The 21,309-nt window shown below is 38.8% G+C and overlaps 2 protein-coding genes across 2 annotated transcripts; both read left to right on the top strand.

The window, feature by feature from the left end:
• The first annotated feature begins 2,453 nt into the window (after nt 1–2,453).
• On the top strand, nt 2,454–9,351 carry LOC133010614 (disabled homolog 1-like). The gene is made up of 9 exons (XM_061078208.1): nt 2,454–2,535; nt 4,843–4,982; nt 5,841–5,939; nt 6,345–6,476; nt 6,750–6,836; nt 6,928–6,972; nt 7,083–7,145; nt 7,522–7,612; nt 8,945–9,351. Exons 1-9 carry the CDS (start codon nt 2,454–2,456, stop codon nt 9,349–9,351), a joined length of 1,146 nt encoding a protein of 381 aa, XP_060934191.1.
• A 1,296-nt stretch (nt 9,352–10,647) lies between these two features.
• si:ch73-40i7.2 (FYN-binding protein 1) lies at nt 10,648–20,929 on the top strand. The gene is made up of 16 exons (XM_061078313.1): nt 10,648–10,810; nt 14,280–14,904; nt 15,457–15,568; nt 15,784–15,839; nt 15,962–15,999; nt 16,162–16,193; nt 17,038–17,170; nt 17,507–17,669; nt 18,710–18,845; nt 19,096–19,112; nt 19,345–19,405; nt 19,525–19,567; nt 19,802–19,964; nt 20,084–20,117; nt 20,701–20,738; nt 20,863–20,929. The coding sequence occupies exons 1-16, from the start codon at nt 10,808–10,810 to the stop codon at nt 20,889–20,891; spliced, it is 1,683 nt and encodes a 560-aa protein (XP_060934296.1). The 5' UTR covers nt 10,648–10,807; the 3' UTR covers nt 20,892–20,929.
• The last annotated feature ends 380 nt before the right edge of the window (nt 20,930–21,309 follow it).

The following is a 21,309-nucleotide window of genomic DNA, read 5'->3' as shown; positions in this document are numbered from 1 at the left end:
GGGAAGTGATGAAGGATGAGGTGAAAAATGAAGAATATTTTTATCCATGGAATGTGTTTTTCTGATATATTATTCTCAGGGAAGCCCCTTAAAGTTAGAGAACAGAGATAAAGCTCCCTATCTATCTATCTATCTATCTATCTATCTATCTATCTATCTATCTATCTATCTATCTATCTATCTATCTATCTATCTATCTGTCTGTCTGTCTGTCTGTCTGTCTGTCTGTCTGTCTGTCTGTCTGTCTGTCTGTCTGTCTGTCTGTCTGTCTGTCTGTCTGTCTGTCTGTCTGTCTGTCTGTCTGTCTGTCTGTCTGTCTGTCTGTCTGTCTGTCTGTCTGTCTGTCTGTCTGTCTGTCTGTCTGTCTGTCTGTCTGTCTGTCTGTCTGTCTGTCTGTCTGTCTGTCTGTCTATCTATCTAATCAATCAATCAATCAATCAATCAATCAATCAATCAATCAATCAAATAATCAGACTTTAATTGTAAGGCATTTTTATACGGATAATGTAACAGTGAATAAAAGCAACTAGAATGTTATTAGTTAGATAGAGTTCATACAGCAGTCTCATTAAACCACATTTAAATTCACTCGATCCAGATTTATATTCACTAAATATCAAAACCACTAAACATTAAACATTAATCCATTCACTTTAAGTCAATGAATATTAGGGAAAACTAACTAAAAAAAACATTCCTGGGTCGGCCACCTGATCCACATCATCCCGTCACAGAATTTCATCCCTTGAGTTTTTTTTACATAATCCTCACAACCAAACAAGCACAGACAAAGACATTCTTAGCGTAGGTACCAGTAAAAACAGCACCTCTGCCCAGAGAGTAAAACAATATTAACAGGAACTAAAAGAAAGACTTTAGTTTATCTCATAAATAACAAAACTGATGGTATTACGTTCAACTGAGCTCTGTGGACTCAAAGGCTGAAAAAACTGAGGTTATAAATGCCAGAAATTAAGGACGTGAACTGTTGTGTATTTTGTAAGGACACATCGAATCACTTCACCCGGTCACGTAAACACCAAACAAAGTTAACACAAACTCTATTGCCCTGCAGTGTGAGCAGAATAATTTTTCTTTTTTCTCACTGGCTCATTAAAGTGACTCATTAACTTGACTTACATCCCCAAATCTTGCACATGAAGTTCAGTTTAGTCATTACTGGGAGAAGCTTCTCGGCTTGTGAGCTCAGTTGAGAAATGTCGTCTGTGTCTCTGAGAAAATAACCCTGATGACGTCACAGTGATGTCCAGGGTAATCTCACTCGGCTCCTGACGTGGACACTGTCCAAAATCACAGCCTGATGTGCTGTGACTTATAAATTTACAGTTCATACTTTTATTTGTCAACATGTCCACAATCTCAATGTGCTGCTGTTGAGTAAGTACTTACTGTCTATTACACTTAGAGTTTTCATCGCATCACAAGGTGGAAGTATGAATTGGACAGCAGAGGACAGACGGTGATGTATTTAAATAGCCTTTGTGGTGATAAAGGATCCTGTGTTTTTGGAGGTTTGGGGTTAGTTAGGGTTTTGCTAATTGTTGGAATCTTTCAAGCTAAATTAGCTACAGTAGCTAAGTTGTTCGTCTTCAGTCGAATTCTAGTTCGATCAACAGAAAACTTGCAGAGGTTTCCGGTGTTTGATGAGCATTCAATTCCTCCCACTGTCCAGGGATGAAGCTAAAATATTCTGGATTTTTATCTTGCCATTTTGTGCATTTGGAGCCAGACTCAGTCTCAGCTGTCAATCAAGACGTTTCAATGTTTATAGCGTCAAATAACTAATTAAAACCAAACTTGATGAAAACATGAGCACTTGAACAAACATCAGTATGATAAGCTCAACCTAAAATGACAGAAACCGCAATAATATTTCTGAAGGGACACGAATTTAGTTTTGCTGTTATTTTATGAGCATACCACCCAGAGTCTGTCCCTCGGAGAAATGCATGACCTCATTCTCATCCCCCCCGAGAGGGAACGCACCACGCACTGACTCCCGCTCCAATTAGAGCCTCTCCAGACCTCTGCATGAGTTCCCATGTACTTGAGCCTCCCAGCGGATGTTAATATATCACCAACGAGTCTGAGGACTGACCTTTGACTCTGAGAAGTTTCGGCTGTGAGTCGAGCCAAGCGGCAGGGTCAGAGCAGAGACACTCTCCCAGCAGGTGAGCCGGATCAATCCTCTTCTCTTCTGTAAATTCATTTCAGAACTTCATGCTCTTGCAGTTGTTTTTCATTTTGTGATATTCTTTGATTTTCTCTAAATCAGCCCTGCTAACTTTACGTCAAGATGCTGAATTGACTGAGCATCCTCTTTTGCAGCAGACAACTGTGGCAACCGCATTGTTTCCCCAGGGATCCTGAGCCCCCCCCCCCCCCCCCCCCCCACCACTCCAGCCTTTCATTTCCAAACAGACCTCGTCATGATGGAGACGGAGCAAACGGCTGGAAGTTGTCCTGCTCCGGGCCAGACTTCTGTCAGAACCTGGCTGTCCTCCAGCACAAGAGGTACAAGATGTTAGCTTCTGTTGGCTGTCAGGGTTTGTTCCTCAGGAAGAACAAAACAGAACACAGAGTCCTATGTGACCGATGTTTTGATCAATGACCTGAGTAAAACATTTTCAAAATCTGCTGAATGTGCAGATTTTTACATTTTTCTTTAGACATGGCTGGGCAGACTGCTTCAAATCCTTCAATCCCTTCAATTCTATTTGTTGTTTCTTACAACATAATTGTGATATTCTTACCACATCAAAATCACTTTTATTCTTTATAAGTGCTGCTTTCATATTGTCAAAACTGACAAATGCACATCTTCTCTATCTGGGATTTTAAATCCACCCTGAACAGTTATTTATGAAGTTAATTAATTTGTACAAAATAATGCATAAGGGCCACGTAAAGGGGAAAGAGTTTTTGAGAACAAAGTTGTAATTTTATGATTTAATCATTCTCGTAACAATTTTATTATGGAACTTTAGACTTTTTCTTCTTCGGTGTTGCCCGTCGTACAATTGCTTGTCAGCAGTAATTTCAATGTTGGTAAATAATTTTCTTTTTGATTTTGCTGAGTGTTTACGTCTGACTGAACTGGGGCTCTCTTCTCTCTCTCATATCATGTACAAATACTTCGATCAAGATGAAACACTCTCAGCGTCTTTTCTTCCAATCATCACATCTTTCGTGAACCTATTGTTTTTTAATTTTGACCCTCCTTTACGGTAGGTCAGTACCAAATAAGAGGCATCTCTTTATATCTAATAGATGAATAGATGGTGACCTTCCATCACTCAGTGGATTCCCTCTGTGATCAAGCAGCCTGTATAACTTTGAGCGTTTCTATAAACACTGGCGGTAAAATGCACTTTGTCCCCTGGTCAGTTCTGGAACAGCCAGTTTGTTAGTTTGTGCTGGGAAAGGGCAGCATTCTCAGGTGTAGACTGTTTGTTTTGTTCTTCCTTGTTCCTCAAACTTGCTTCACCGGAGGTTGTCCAGGTCTTGCAGCTGTTTGAGAAGCATTTTGTCGACGCCACTAGTTGAAGTATTCAGTAGCTTTTTTACTGGAAATCCTTGAACACGTTCCCAACCTTGAGATGCTTTGATGTGTGTTTGATAAACGTCAGTTTATCTGCGAATTACAGCTCATGTTTCTTTAAAACATTTTCTACTCGGGTATTTACAGTTACAATAACAGCTGCTGGAGATGGATCCTCGGCTCTGAGCTCGAAACATGTGAATCTCTGACTTTCGTAATGCTCCTTACACACCTCCCAGATCTGTTAACCTTCGACTATCATAGGAAATTATGATTTTATGAAAATGTGACCTCTTTGGATGAAGCTATATTCCAATTCCGTATCTATAAAACAACAGAACTCCTGCAGTCGTCATATTTTACCGGAGCAATGACTGCAGAAGGTAATAAAGCGTACAAGAATCTCACGTCAGCTGCTTTTTCAGTTTAGAGTTACCTCAAGATGCTTTAGAGAAAATGCACTGACAAATCAATGCACTGTGGGAGTTTTTTTTAAGCTTGTGAGACATGTTATGCTTTCCTAAGGCCATAGTTTGACTTGTATCATGTGTCCTTTGGGCTTTTATTACAGTTTATTTTGCAAGCTCAGACGTCTCCGCAGCTTCTCCCTACAGGAAGGAGATTTGTCGTCAGTTATCTGTCACATGATGTGGCTGAAGTCGAACATCGTCAGCAAAATATCTATAACCCATAGAATCTGCAAACCTTACAAAGCAGTAAAGGAGGAGGACAATGAAGGATTTGTTTACGCCCAAGTGAAAATATAACACTTAGCCCCAGTAGAATTATACTGTTACGATCATTAACTTAATGTGCCTGACACAGCATTATCGTGCTGCTTATTTTGGCTTCACATTAAAATACGAGTGGTTAAACTGTTACACAACACGTGTGAAACTACTAAAGAGCCGACCTTTGTCACAGAATCACTTACCAACATTTTCATAAGCACTAAATTACCTGTTTTCAGGAAATGAGATGAAACATTGACCAAGGAGCAGACAAATGCTCACTCGGCAATTTGAACTTACACTGACACACAAACACACACACACACACACTCATAGAAAACAAATAAAGACCTCCCATACTTGTCCTCTTTTTCCATTAACAAACACTAATTCACACAAACACAGACATGCAGAGACACAAACACTGCAAACACTCTAAATTCACAAATACACATTAACTTGATTAAATTCTGACACACACTAATAAACACAAATATACACAGACACACATTCCTTTGCTCTAACACATATTCACCTCATGTTTCCCAGCAGCCGCCAGGTCACCTGGTGACTCCGCCTCCCGTTTCCATGGAGACGGGGTTCGCTACAAAGCAAAGGTCATCGGCGTGGACCCGGTCCCCGACTCCCAGGGGGAGAAGATGTGCTGGGACTCCATGATGAAACTCAAGGTAGCCTGTCCTCCTCGGCCAAAGTAAACTCACCTCTGTGGCAAAGTGACTCACGATGGTTAATTATCTGTAAGTCGATCTTTTCGTCGTCTATTTCAGGAAGTTAATCTCTCAGAGAGAAAAGGAATTAACACCAGACTTATTTCATCGTTTGATCAATGAGATCTAAATCTGTCATCAGTCATTTTAATAACAAGGAGTGATGACAGGGCAGTTTTCTCAGAACTTACTCTTACCGCCCCATCAACGCTGCTCCAAACTGAAATATGTCACAGCTGCAGGAGGGATTTCTGCGAAATGATGTCCCCTGACATTTATGTCTCAACAGCTCTGGAGTCATTTTTGGTTGATTCTGGGGGTAAAAGTCCCATTAATATTACTCACAGAGAATGACTCACAGTAAATGCGTTTCGACTGTTTGGATTCAGGTTCAATCAAACCGTTAAACTAAAACTTTTAAATCAAAACTTTTAATGAAAGTTACACCTAAATTCCCAGGGTACATTTCATCGACATTTTATGAAAATTGAAAAATCTTCATTCACTCTGGTCTGGTGATAATTTAGGGTTCAGTGTCCTGCTCAAGGACACAAAGCTGGGAATCAAACCCCAGGTATTGGTTAGTGGACGACCCGCTCTACCTCCTGAGCCACAGCACAAGCCTTAACATGAAAGTAAATGATTGTTAGATTATTCGATTGAGCAGTTTCAAGCAACGTTTGGGGATAATGGTGAGACAGCTCTACTGGATCATACCTGCAAATCTGAAGTGTGTGTGTGTGTGTGTGAGTGTGTGTGTGTGTGTGTGTGTGTGTGTGTGTGTGTGTGTGTGTGTGTGTGTGTGTGTGTGTGTTTCAGGGCTTTGATGCAGCTGCAAGGAGACAGGGGAAACACAAGCAGAGAGTTTGGCTGAAAGTTTTCTCCAGCGGCCTGAAAATCCTGGATGAGAGGAGCGGGGTGAGTCACATCAGCTCATTCCTCTCTCTGACCTACAACCCTGCACTTCAATGAAATCATTTTCAACGTCCAGCAACTTCTCTTTCTCCGGATTAATATGAACAGACACCATGTTTACACACAGACTTTAATCTTAATCCTGGTTGAGTTTTATAGAAACGTAAAGAAAACTCTTGCTCCCATTTTAAGAGACATCTACAATGAAACCTTCATATCCACTGATTTGCCTCCAACTCTAAATGAAGCCACAATGTCTTTCTAATTAACGACAAACATGCTGATGATCTCCTGCTCTACATCTCTGGACCTCGACCGCTTTGGAGAAATTTGAGGCTGCCATTTGTGCTGCATGGTGGTTTTGTGACAGGACTAAAAGCTGTGATTCTCTTTATCTGCTGGTTTCAGGCTGTACTTCATGACCACGAGAGGAGCCGGATCAGCTCTTTGACGAAAGACGAGTCCGACCCCAGAGCTCTGGCCTACGTCTACCAACACCAAGACACCTACAGCCTGTTCTACATCAAGATGGCTAACCTGGTAACAACACACTGTGATATGAAGTGTTTGGAGGACTACTACGTGCAAAAACATTTTTGGAAATATGATGGACTCATTTGAATTTTCAGCTGCTGTTAATTTGCTCTTTATTGTCACAGTGAGTTTTTTTAATTGTTGGGTTAAAAGTCTGAAAGAGAAAAAGAGAAATGATATTCGATTAAGACACAGTTTGAGACCCAGCGTCTCTCTTTTCTGACACAATGAATGTGTTAGTAACTAAGTGTAAGTGTTGTGTTTCCTCCGGTTCATCAGGCAGAGCCGGTCCTGGCCGACATCAAAGAGGTTTGTCAGTGTGAGGACCAAGAGACGCCACAGGATCCTGCAGAGACACCGACACAAGTACGGGTTTAATTCCACTTTTCTGTGTGTGTGTGTGTGTGTTTGTGTGTCTACACTGCATTTTTGAATTGTGTTCCTCTTTGATTTCCAGAGCTCCTTACTGGTTCTAAATGACAGTTCATCCTCTCCAGCCGAGGTACATCGAACAACAAAGATAGTTCACATTCAATTGAGCAAATTTGGACACAAGCGTCATTTGCAGAAGAAAACTCTCCAGTGTTTAAATATAGCGACTGTTATTTTCAGGCACCAGCTTTGGAGGGTGTGTTCAGTCCGCGACCGGAGTCTTCACCAGGACAATCCCAGCCGGTAAACCACCACACAACGTTTAGCGTTCAGTTCCCTGCTGCAAACACAACAACTGGAACCTAAACATACAGATCTGTTGTTTTAATTTCAAATAATGATGGATACATTTGTCCCAGAGATAAGAAAGTGCAAACGATTGATTATTTTCTGAGGCTATGATTTTTAAGGCCAATTAGACACAGGAGGATTATCATTAGTATGATTAAACTAGGCGTATTAGCTTGACACCCTCTGAAGATAATGAACAAAGAAAATCAATGAGAAAATTTGATTTTTAACGTAATATATAAACGTTAAAGCAATCGGAAAACACGGTTCCCTACTCCTGGTTGATGAAAGCTACAAACGAACGTGTTTTCTGTTTGTTTGTCAGCAGGTCTCTCCCAGAAATGAGCTGATGGAAGTTTTCTCCATCCAGATGGACGAGCCGATGTCACCCACAGACAGCAGCTGTACGAGTCAGCCTGGTTAGTGGAAAGAAGCTCTTTCAAACTGTTGTCCTCTCAGAGAGAGTTTCCTCAGGCTGTGCCAGGGTGCATTTAAATTGTAGAGTTATCTGAGGGCAGAAACCAGGGCCAAACTGAGGGCAGAATTATCTGGTTTAGTCTCTGACTCTTCCTCTATATTTTGCCCAATTTTTAAAATTCTAAGCATATTTGTTGTTTATTTGTTTATTTACATCGTTATATCACAGATATTTATAAACGGCCATCAAAGTTCATCACACACAAGATAAAACATTAGTTTTTGTAAATATTATGACTGAAAAGATCATCGCTTAACTCATGTTTACACAACCGTACAGTGTTAAAACTGTGGCTACATAAATAGCATGGTTGAATGGATGGGTCTGCACACAGAAACCTCACATATATCTTTACTTTAAAAATACTATATAAACTAACATCCTATTTAAAATAAAACATTTTATCCTCAAGTTTCATGAAAGTTATACGTCATTAGGTCAAAGTAGGTTCTGCTGGATATTCAATCGTGTAAAAATTCCTCATTGCGTTGGATAATTTGATTGACATATAAGTGATAGTTATTCCCAACAGCTGTCGAGCTGCAGCTCCTCAACTGACCTCTGACAACTGACCTTCAGTTCTAAGATAAAAGATAGTTTTCCATAGATGTATTTTTTCCCATGGTCACTCTGCACAAGTCATTTAATTTTTGATATACGGACCAGGTCATGATACTGTGCTTCCCATGGTTCTCCTGATATTGAGCTGAGTTCGACACACATGTTTAAAACCCTGTAGAGAAAGACAGAGGAATGTGGACTGTTTTTTGTTTATCAGTGATGAAAAAAATGGTTCCAAAAAATGTTACTGCTCGGTTTCAATTATCTCCACCATGTGGAACCACAGCCAGGCATCTTTCGTTAAAATTTAATTTGTTTCTAGAAAGTTTTTGGGAATTTGGTTTATAAATAAATTGCATGAATTTGGTTGGGAAAGTCCTGGGGGGAAATATTTTGTCAGTAAGCATCTGAGGTTTGACAAATGGCAAAAGGTAAATTAGTTTATTTATTGCTTATTCTGTTGAACTTTAATTTATCAGACGTTATTCATTAAAGTGTCATTAAATAAAATAAACGTCTATTTAGCTGCTTCAAATTGCTTTTTTTCTTCTTTTCTTTTTTACCGATTTACAGACGAAAACCAAAGCTATTTGATTGACAGTGAAATAAAGCATGAAACAAACTCAGAGCTTGGCATTAAACTTTGAAACAGAGTGCGCTAAAATTACAACAAAAGCAGAACTCAGTTTTAAAGACTTCTCTGTCTCCATAGATTGTCCTCTGCCAACACTCTCCACCACTCAGATCCTCTCCATGTTCCCCACTCAGCCACCAGGGGGCTCTCCATACTCCTCTCCACCATACTCTCCTACTGCCATGCCCTGGGGTCAGAATGTTTTGCCAGGAAACCAGTGGGCAGGTCCAGCTATGGCGCCCTGGCCAACCACGCCTGGCAACATGGCTGCATGGCCACCAGCAGCCATCACAGCGCCCCCTGCAGGCAGCCCTCACGGCATGCTGACCTCTCAGCCAGGGGTCATGTGGGGTGGCAGTACACCTGCTTCACCCACCACTCTCAATGGTTATGCTTCACCTGTAAACTCCATCAATGTCCTCACTGGAAACACAGGATCGATGCAGCCAGTGTCTGCTGGTTTGGACCAAAATCTGCTCCTGTGAGGAAACGTCCAGTGAATCTAAATATATGATATTATAGTAGTAAATATAAAGCTATTGGAAGATACAGAAGAGGACATTAAAACAGTAAGCTTTTCATTATTATTATTATTATTATTATTATTATTATTATTATTATTATTATATTATGATTATTATTACTATCTAAGATATTGGAGTTAGCAGTATTTACACAAAATGTCTGCTCCTTAAGAACCACAAAGATATTGTGGTATCTTTACGTGTCTTTATTTGTGTTATGTTGAATTTTCTATATCAAATTCACTGCAAACATCTGTTTTGACATTAAACATTTATTCAGTGTTCCTCACATTCCGTACTGTGGGTTTTAGACTGATACATTTCCTTGTCCAGATCAAGGATCTATTGTAGATTTGCAATATTGGGCAATATGATCAAAATGGTCTTGACTTGACCTGAATAAAATATGTAAAAATTTATTTTACAGACTTTGTCTTCTGTTTTGATATGAAATTATTTACTTTCTCTTTGCTCTCTTTTTGTGTTATCCTTTACTCTCTACTCACAAATAGAGACTCTATAACACAAAGAGGGAAATTAATAAAAGCAAACGTTGTCACTGAAACTTAATTACCTTCAGTTCTTGGCCCAAAAAGTTCAAACTCATAATAAAAGCAGCAACTTTTCATGTTTCTTGTTGATGATTCAGGTAACAGGGATTCAAATCTAAAGAAACATGAGATTAGAGGAAGTTCAAAAGCTCAGTAGAATACTGGGACTCCAAACGTCACTCACAGGTCATCAGCCCAAGAAAAGCACTCAGAAACATACAGTCAATCTAGATGCAACAAATTACACACACTCCACACTAAATATCAGTTCCATTCACTTGCTGGATTGTTCTAGGTCAATTAAATATTCTCTAGGAAATCAGTTAAACTCTCTAGAAAATTTTAAAAAGGCCTGGGTTTGCTCCCTGATCAGGATCGGCACCAATTATAAACATATTCATAATTAACATAGTGTAATGTATACATCAAATATTTGTTGTTGTATATGTTTTACATTTATGTTGATATGATGATATATCATTCTATAAACTCGGGAAAAAAATGTAATCTTGCTTACAAACACCTAAAGGACATGGGTGAAAACGTGGTTTTCTTGGCGGGGGGGGATAAGAAAAAGTGTGACAATATGAGTTTACTGGTGTGGAGGGAAAGCTCAGGGACAGGAAGTGACAGGAACCAGGTAAGTAATGAGACTCTTTGCAAACAGGAACTGCAGTAACATGAGGTTTTAGTATGACAACACAATAAAAGGAAACAGTGAATGCATGACATCCACCGACACAGAACCGTTCCGTATTTACCCTCGCTGAGCTTTTCCTGGTTTGTACAGAGGCGTCCGCCTGACTCCTGAATTATTACTGGACATGGAGCACTTTATGCAGCACTGAGCATCGCTGAGGGCAAATATGGTGAGTATTATCTAAATAAGATCTCCATCACCGCACCTTTCACACTTCTCCTTCTGTGCTGGATGTTCATGAATAACTACTGAGGACCACAAACAGATTTTATTGTTTCAATATCAGTTTCCTTCTACCTCGTCACTAAATACACATTGAATGAGCGTTAAAATTTGTTACCAAATTTACAAAACTTTAAAGCCTTGATTATTTGAAACAGCACATCCCGACTCTCTGGGGAAAGTTAATCCTCTCAGTTACAGTTTGTGTCATAATAGTTACATCAGTAAAAACAGGGAAGTAGGATTTAGAATTGAAGAAATGTTCTTGTTGCTGCAGAGGAAAAGAAGCTTTATCACCCAAGTTAATGATTCACAGTGTGGACTCACACTGCTTCCCTTGTGCTCGCTCTTTAAAACTGTTTTATATACAAAAAGCTCAGTGTTGAATGATATTCAATCTTTAAACCGTAAATAATTCTGCTCGTCCTTCAGGTCTCGTTACTCTTAACTCTTTAAACAAAATCACTGTATGTTTTAAGTCGACAACATCGATGTGTGTTTTCTGCAGTGAAGACTGGCTGGTAAAGAAATGTGATAAAAGAACAGGATTATATATATTTATTGACCTTTGCTACAGGTATCTGCAATTCAAAATGTTTTAAAGTTTACGTCAATAGTTAGTTACTGATTATTTATTTCGTTGAAAAAAAGATCAACAGAAACACAATATACTAAAAAAGGCTTTCACCCTCTAAAAACGTTTAAAATAACTTTTTTAGTTATACATCTAAGTCCTATTTTATGTGACGGTCTTGATTTTGTTTTCTGTTGCTAATAGCTGTTGTGTGGTTTTCACTTCAGCACCTGCACAACTACAATTTTTTAAAAACCAACTGAGTTAATGTGTGTCAACGAAGGGGAAACACGCCACACAAACACACATTTATATTTGCACAGCTATCTTTATTCAGACTTTGCGTTGACTTAACCAGGACTCCAGAAACCAAATTTTTTAGGACAGGGCTTTGGTCCCCATGAGGTCACCATGTCCTGACTGGGTGAGTACTCATGCTGCTAAAGGTCCTGAATAGGTAATAAAAACGTGAATTCACACACACGCACATGCTTGCACACGCTGTGTTTCCTCTGCAGACAATGAGAGTAGAACCCCCCCCCCCCCGCACACAGAGCTGGTTGTCTCCTTTGATTCCTCATGATGCGACAGAGTTAGCGAGCAGAGCTTGCAAGCGGACTGTTGCAGGAGAGCGTCTCTATGGTAACCGCTGCAGGATGCTGGCTGAGGTGCAGAGACGTGTGGTTGTGAGCACTTCCTGCACCTCTTCACACTCCTCGCTCTGGCTTTGTGAAGCTCACTGCTCTTCAGACGAAAGAAGGAGATGAATCCTTTTGTCATCATAGAGATTTTCTTCTTGTCAAGAAAGTAACAGAGATGTTGGTTCATCCTGTTTGACTTCTCTCTCATAATCCTCTTTCCGCTGCGCTTCTGTGGTTTCTGGTCACATTTAACAATTACAAGATGATGTTTAATGACTCACCTGCTGAGTTTACACTAAACCAAGGAGAGTGTTTCTGTTGCTTCTGCTCTGAGAACTTATTTCAAAGATGTCTTCACTTACAAAAAGAAACTGTCGACATTCAAACTCTAAATCCCCTCAGACGAGAGATTCAGTCCGAACCTACTCATGTCAGAACGGGGTTTTTCCTAAGTTTAGGTTTACTGACGATTCTCCGAACAATCTAAAAAATGGTTTTACCTCCATCCATCTAAAGATATATTAAAAAGACTCAAGACACACAGATAATATAGTAATAATAATAGTAAAAGACAGTAAAGGATCTTAGAATAATAAATCATTTTCGTAAACAATATAAAAGAAAGAGCATGGTTGAATTAATTAAAGGTCCAGTGTGTAAGATTTAGGTGAAATTGATCTATTGGCAGAAATTGAAAATAAAACAATCCTAGTCATGTTTTCACTTGCGGGTTTTATCTAAACTGTACTAATTGTAGTTTTCTTTACCCTAGAATGAACCCTTTAAATTTCGATACTTTATATTTACATTGGAATGTATGGAGGCCACCATGTTTTTTACAATAGGCCAGACTGGACCAACTAAAAACCTTTTGAGTTTGAAACCTACCACAGGTTCTCTGTCATGTTTGGAAGGAGAGGGTGAGGTGACGGGTTTTCAGCTGGAACATTGCAACTTCACCACTAGAGGTCACTATGTTATACACACTGAACCTTTAAATGCACGACCATATAAATAGTTTTGAACAATTTTATTATTAATCTGGAGGGTTCCAAATCTGTTGCTTGATTCCAGAAAGTTGCTACCCCCTGGTTATCAGTGGCATATATAGAAAACTATAGCATTGTCAATCTCAGCCATGTGTCACTGATGTCATGCATAGTTAGACATGAGTTTGTGAAAGGGGCTGGACAAAGGATCAGAAACATTTCCCAGCATAATAATGTTTTTCAGTTTCTCACCACTGAAAGCTACAACCTCAAAAAAACAACAACCATACAGTTAAAACAATACCTCTCTGACAGTGTCAATCGAAACTGAAAAATATTAAGATTAATGGCAGGGCTGTAGTATCAGGTTGCATTATATATATCTGTCAGTTTTACTTATCAGCAGTGTGGGGCAGTTCAATGTAAGAATAAAACTGACAGGAAGTGACTTCTAATAACACAGAAAAAAGATAAAAAGATCAACTGAACACCAACAGAAAGCAGATGAGGTCATTGCCGCGCAATTTTAAACCAGCACTCCTTCTCGATAACATGCTCAGGTGTGTTTTGCATGTCTGGTTTGCATGTTCATCAGCTCTGAGAGCCCTGAGCGACACAAATACAGATGCTGCAACGAAATCAGACTTGTAGAAAACACTCTGAACGTGTGATTTATGTTACAACACCCTGGATGTATGTTAGAGATTTCAGGAAGTAATGTTTGAATCAGCTGAGTCTTCTTCCACCCGGCGAAAAATACCAGCAGAGGTTTTTAAAATAGTATGATTATGTTTAACAGTGTGTAGTTGTACACAGATAAAAGGACATTATTAAATGGGTATTTATATAGAGAATTTTTGCTGTAGCGGTTTATTCAATGTTTGTATATGTTCCAACATGTTTATTTGCTTATAAATTCTGTTAAAATGACACTGATGTGGAATTACTACTTTCTGCCTTCATCTCCTTTTGTGCATTTTGAAAGGTTTGGTGTGAAGCAGGGAGGCGGAGGGGATTTATCTCAGTGAGGATCAAAACAACCAGGAAATTGTGTTATTGCGTTTTCTCTCGATAAAGAAAGTGCAGGCTTTTTGAACCAGCAGTGTGTGTACGTGAGAGTGGGGGCTAAACGTCTCGTTGTGCTGCTAACTTCCTGTGTCAGAGGCAGAGCAGCTGCAGTTGTGAGTTGATGTGATCCTGTGTTGTTCGCAGGAGGAGAGCGTTGATGTCAAGGCTCTGAGGTCGCGGTTCACCAACAAGGTCAGCACCTTCGACACCAGCAGCCGAGACAGCGGCTCCCCAAAGTCTCCACGGCCTGGGTTCGGGAGGGCGACCCTCCCGGTGACGGAGCACAATCCGGCTCATCACAGACTGTCTCCTGCCATTCCTCCTCCTTTGAATGGCCCGGGCCCGCTGAGGTTGCCCAGGCCAGAGCCGTTGGCCTCCTCCATCCCTTCCACACCTCCCTCCTTCCCTCGGCCGCCTTTCAGTTCTGGGGTCAGAGCGCCTGTCCCGCCACTGGACACGGGGAAGGTGAAGCAGAAGGGGGAGATGCTCCAGAACATGATGCTGAGGCACCAGAGGCCTCCAGGCGCCAAACCAGCCCAGATTCAAGCTCTGCTTCCACCTGCGTTCCCTGCACCAGCTTCCACCGCCGCCCCCCCACCGCTCCGACAGCGGCCCAAACAGAGAAGCGTCGCGGAGGTGACCCCGCTGAGGAGACCCCTGCCCCCCGATGGGCCACTGCCCCTGAAGCCAAAGCGACCTCCGAGTGTCAACCTGGAGCCTTTTATGAGGTTCAACCGAGGACCTGCCCTTCCCATTAGGAAAATTGAAAGTGAGTCTTTGTTTTTTATTGTTTGCTCACAGAATCTTGATTGTGCTTTACTTGACTTTTGAAAACAAACTAGAAGTTCACTTGAATAGAACAGAGCAACTGTTTTTTCTTTATTATTTCACATCAAAATGCAAAGTCAAAGTTACTTACTCCATGTAAAAAGCTATTGTTAAGTTAAGTAATTAAAATTGATAACATTTTAAATTAACTACTGACAGGACATCAGAAACAAGACTCTTCCATCAAAGATTACAGTTTAATTGTATAAGATTAATCTTGTAAAATGTATTTCATATGTTCTTTAAACACATCATAACACAAACTAACTGCAGTGTGCTTCGCCTTTTACTGTAAATGTGATAATTAACAACAGTCAAACTCAATAAAAACAAAGAAGTCTATCTACAGTGGTAACATTTCGGAAAATATATGTGTGTAGTTTTCTGGCTTTGTTTTGACAGTTTTTCATTTCGATGTCACATCTGTCATGGTTGTTTATCCGTGTTATTGTGATAAACGTTGTGATATTGTGATACACGTTCTTGTCTGCAGGTTCGCCAGTTTCAGGAGCCCCAAAAATGTCTTCCCCAGTAGTGATCAGTCCTCTGATACCGCCGCCCCGCTCCAGCAAACCAGGCAGACTGCCGTCCCTTGCCGCCTCTTTGTGAGTATTTACCATCATTTAATTTCCATCATATCTTTAAATATACAACCAGTGATAAGAAAATAACTGAAAATGCCACAGTACAATTATATTCTCATTTCCTTCAGGAATTATCGTGAGTTATACATTTTTTAGAGCTTGAAAAAATTGGTAAACACCAGTAAGAGAAAACTGTGAGTGATTATGAAAATTGAACAAGCACACATTTATTCCAGAGACATCGATGATGACCAGGACACCTATGACGACATTGCAAGTATTGAGAGGAACGGTAAAATACTTTCATTTTTTATCGGTGCATCACTGCAGCTTGTTCTGCTCGTGAAGTTTTTCAACATCTTAGTTTTGAATTTCAAAGGTTTCTTTTATATTGTTTATTTTCTGACTTTGCAGAATCCTGGAGTGACAACAGTTCGCACTGTGTGGACGGGGTGGGTACAGAAAACCAGAAACTGAAATGAAAGAATTAGTTAGAATGAAGTATAAATTATTATTTGTAATGCATAAGTATTCATTCATATTGATGGCACAATTGCCCTTTAACAGAATAATCAGTATTAGTATTTATTTTCAAATAAATGTTTCTCTTGCAGGAGATAGAAGATATATATGAGTTTATTGATGGGTAAGTTAACACGTACTGCCTCTACCACTTACTATTCATTTGTTTGAGTTTGCATCTGATAGATAAAAAAGTAGAAAGTGTCTATAACTGCTAATAGATATGAAGGAGGATGCTGCTTCAGTTATTTCTGTTGCTGCTTCTGCTATTTTTGCATCTGCTGCTAACGCTGCTGCAGAGGCTGCTGCTCAACAACCACAGTGATGAGATCGCTAGTTTCCTCAATTATAGCTTTATTTGCAAGTGGTGGGTGTTCATTTACATTTATTCATTTTACAGACACTTTTATCCAAAGTGATGCGCAAATGAGGCCCATTCAAAGTCACATGTGTCTCTTCTTGAAGTATTGCTCGAGATTAAAAGCCTCGGTATCTGCCCCTTTCGTTTTAATGCCAGTGGAGTATTTATTTCCTTTGCTTACAACTTGTTTCTGTTCCTCGCACATTTCCTGTCAGAGAACAATCAAGTGACAAAACACAGCAACAGACAGAATGTGGGCGAATTGGGAAAAGCTGAAAAGAAAATCTGTGCTGAAAATATTAAAGCTGTTAAGTTTGAAATTCTTGATGCAGAATGACTGGATTCTTCTAAGTTAATTATTAATCTTCTCTAACAATAACAGCTGTGATATTAGAACTTTTACCATACATGAAAATAAATGATGATAGCTGTTTTTATTGATTATTGTGTGATGAAAAATATTTTTTTATTAAGAAATGGCATTGTAATAGGGAACAATGTGAAATCATAAACTCTGTGAAGCCTTATGTTGTTGTTGCTATGTTATCATAGTCAATAGGTGACTGTGTCATTTTATTATTTTAATTTGGATTTTTGTTCATAACAGGGACCAGTTGGAGGAGAAACAGGAAAATCCTGTGAAGATGAACAAGAAACAAGCTCAAAAGCAACAGGAACGAGAGAAGAAAGAACGGATAGAGCGTCAGAAAAAAGAGAACGAGCTGAAGAAGAACTTTCAGGTAAGAAACCAACAACATCCAACCACTGTTAAACATCCTGAGGTCGAGCTCTAAATACAGAAAGTACGAATATTGGACCCACTGGAAAAGAAATCATCGAATATTGCTTCTTTCAGTTATCAATTTAGTTTGAGCAGACAACCTGCTGAGCTTCGAGCTTCATGAATGTTATGATCTTAAGTCAGTTAAACAAATCATGCAGAAATAACATTTATCAAATCAATACTATTTTAAACTAGAGTTGCTTCTTTTAAATTCCTGATTTATACGTTACCTGAAACATTGAGGTTCTATGAGTCTGTAAATTCATCCCCTTTTTGAATCTGTCTTCTATAGTTACAAGGGGAGATTGAGGTTCTTCATACAGCCAAAGTCCGACATGATTGGCAGGGAGGAGGGAAACTGGACCTGGGCGTACAGCAAGGCGAGAGTGTGGAGATCCTACGAGTGAGAAATAATCCAGGAGGCAAATGGTTGGCTCGTTCTCTGTCTGGAACCTGTGAGTTTGACTTTGAATTTCTAATTCAGCCATGAACTGAAGACATCTGTTACTCTCTGTAAACATAGTTTTCAAATTAACTTTCGAAGAAAACAGAAATACCTGGTTTTAAATACTGCAAAACACTTTTTATACTTTGTTCAGGTATATAAGTTTCAGTCCTAGCGACTGATTATTGTGCTCTTCAGTGTCAAATATAGATTTTGAGGTTGAAGAGGTTTTGGCAGGTTTTTGTTTCCTCAAACTAATTTGGTCCTGGCTTGGCTTCTACTTGACTTCAAACTGTATAATAGAAATATGACATATTATGTTACGCAGATGATACACAACTCTATCTTTGAAAACAAAAAGTCTGTGACTCCCTTTCAACCTCTCAGGCTCAGGCATGTTTCTCTTCCACCTTTAGTGTTGAGTAATTGTTTATAGTCAGTAAGGCATTGTAACAAAGTAAGTGATTACAGACAGTACATAGGTTGAAAACATCAACGAGTGCGATAAAGCAAAGCATAGTAGGATCTGAAGTGAAGCTGTGGAAAGTTTTTCAAAGTCACGTGTGGTTATGTTGCTTTCTTCTGTAAAATGAAATTAGGTTTGATAATGTTACCGTAGGTTTGATATAAATTCCAAACTGATTATAATGACAGTGATGAAATTGTGAACTTAAACTAATGTCTCTCTTTCTAATGCTTTAAATTTGTGCTATGTATATATATAATATAGGCTGCTGTATACAATCATTTATTTAAATCTAACTAGTGTTTAAGACTTATCACACTTTTCACAGCCTGAAACACATAACATTGTTCCAGTCTGTTTATTTTCTATTCTTTATGGCGATCTTTATGCATTTCTTTTACATTTTGAATCATACTTTAGAAGTATAGTAATTGTGAGACAATTTATCTAAAGCTGAAAATAGTTTTACGTTGTTTTACACAGAGACATCCTGTGAAAAGCTGATTTGTTCCATGATATGAATCTGTGTTGGCTCACACACCGAAGTGAGATAATTAGCATCTTGTCATTGTGTATCCTTGTAGACGGATATATCAGCAACACGTGTGTGGACGTTGACTATGAAGCAGTGAAGCGGAAAGTGCTCCAGTCCCAAAAAACATCAGCGTTACCTCCACCACCTCCTGACCCCCCACAGATGTTAAATATGGACAATGACAGGTATAGTTTATTATTCTCATACCGCTCTATGTCAACTTTTTCTTGTCATGTTGAGGGGACGCCCTCTTAACTCACTACAGCTACCGTAATAACTTATTAACTTATGAAGTTCAGCAGTAATTAAGCTCAGTAATTTGAAATTATGTTACTCCACCTGCCAACACGCCACATTGTTTAGTTGCATTGCTTTTTCTCTTTCACCTAAATCTGTTCCAGCTAACACGAACTTTGTGTTTCCTTAAATCTGCAGCATGAGTCAAGATGAAGGTAAATAACAAACCATGCATGAACATCACTGGCAAATTTGAATTAATATGTATTATATTATTCAGTTTCATAATTTAATTTTTTTTTTAAATAATCAGCAATATCAGTTCCCAGTCAAAAGCTTAATCTATAGTTGAATTCATGTATAATTATTCGATTCTTTGAACAATGCTGACAATTATGATCTATATAGGTTCAGAAGTATCAGTTAACGTGTATATCTTATCCACAGATGACTATGATGACGTTGCACCATTAACTGAGGATTTCCCCCCACCACCACCTGAGATAAGGTATCTGGCATCACATCTATTACACTGCAAGGAAACAGGAAGTCACTGGTTGTAAAGCTTTGTGAAAAAAAAATCAGATAACTGATCAAAACAAACTGTGAAATCCCTTCTATTTTCAGCATAGATCCCAAAGCTGAGAAGGAGCTAAGAAAAAGATTCAAGGTAAATATTTTTCACAGATAAAGCAAAGTGACACCAGCATAGCAGTGAAAGGAAATGTATTTCTTTATTATTTTCTCAACAAGGAAAGAACATATCCCAGTACTGATCCCTGAGTAACCCCATGTGCAGCCCAAAACTATGATATGATGCATAAAAAACATATAAATTCTCTGAATCTTCCACCGGGAGAACTGCAAAAACTTTAAAAATGGCACTTTACATGTTGTATTCTAGTTGGAAGGGCCAGTCAGCGTCCTGCACGTAATGATGGTGGATCCTAACAGCATCATCAAGAAGCCAAAAGGGAAGGAACTCCCTGTGTCTCAGGGAGATGTCCTGGAAATCATCCAGGTCACCAACAGAAAGAAAGCTCTGTGTCGCGATGGGTCGGGAAAATGTACGTGAACACATGGTGGTGTCACCAGTCTATCCACAAGCATCGCTGTGTAATCATGTATTAGTTTTAGATTTAAATATCAATAAACATAACAATCTGTTTTGTCTCGCCCCTCACAGTTGGTTACGTGTCCAGATCGCTTCTTCTTCCAATGTAAGTACCTAACTATTTGTTGGTTTGTTTGTGACTCTACCATCAAAACTAAATTTCTCCCTCTTTGAAGTGTAAATAAATAATGAAGTTGCCATTTAAATATGTGTTATTGTCACAGTATCAGCTCCTCTTTGACTTGAATCTATAGATGGAGGGAAACTGTGAATCACAATTTTTATTGATGATATTTATTGTTTCCGTAAATTATTACTTCCGGTTACATCTCCCTGTAAAAAAGATTTCATATTCAAAGAATGAAATGTATGTTTCATTACTTTTAAATTATTATCAAACAATCTCCTTTTCATTTTCCCGGTGAGTGAAATGATTGATAAGAAGATTTATAAAAACAATTGATATATGGAAAGATAAACAAATAAAATATAGATATAAACAATATGCAAACACAGAGTATTTTGTATTAGATTAAATTAGGTTAAGCTATTGCTACGTCTATGACTATTGTAATTACAGCCCAGATCCATACTACATGTACTGTAGGCACCCAAATCTAAGTATATCTTGCAGTTCAATCTGCTCTTATGGTAACTGCAGTCAGTGTAATACCAGCCTTCCTTTGCAGGGAAGGAGACATATATGACGATGTTCACTATCCATGTGGTGAGTTATCTTTTGATCATTTTGTTCTATAATACACAAACTGTGCTAATGTCATTTAGAATTTTGATGCCCAGCGTTATACACTATACTTTATTTCTCATTTAATTTGTGTCTCTCTTTTCAGATATCTATGACAACGATACCGATAATTGAAACATTTCGAAACACACACACAAACACACACACACACACACACACACACACACACACACACACACACACACACACAGAATAAAAATAAGTAAATAAATAAAGATTTAAGCTCTATAAAACCATATCTTCAAGAAGAAGAAAGAGGTCAGTCAGGATAAAATGCTACAGGTTTTCCTGATCTCAAGCAAATTAACTGGGCTGTAACACAAACTTCATAACAACATACTAATCAATAAAAGGCTGATGCACATGGATAAATACACAAACAAACCCTTTTTGCCGAGACTTGTCATCATTGTATTGTTTGTTAAACTTCTTGTATAGAAAATAAATACACTATAAATGTGACTTTGTGTATTGCTTGACCTCTGAGATGAAACTTAAAATAAAAAAATGTCTTTGTTATGTTGCCTTTTTG

This window comes from Limanda limanda, chromosome 9, assembly GCF_963576545.1.
Source record: "Limanda limanda chromosome 9, fLimLim1.1, whole genome shotgun sequence".
Lineage (NCBI taxonomy): Eukaryota > Metazoa > Chordata > Actinopteri > Pleuronectiformes > Pleuronectidae > Limanda > Limanda limanda.
This window is presented reverse-complemented; position numbering and strand designations above follow the sequence as displayed.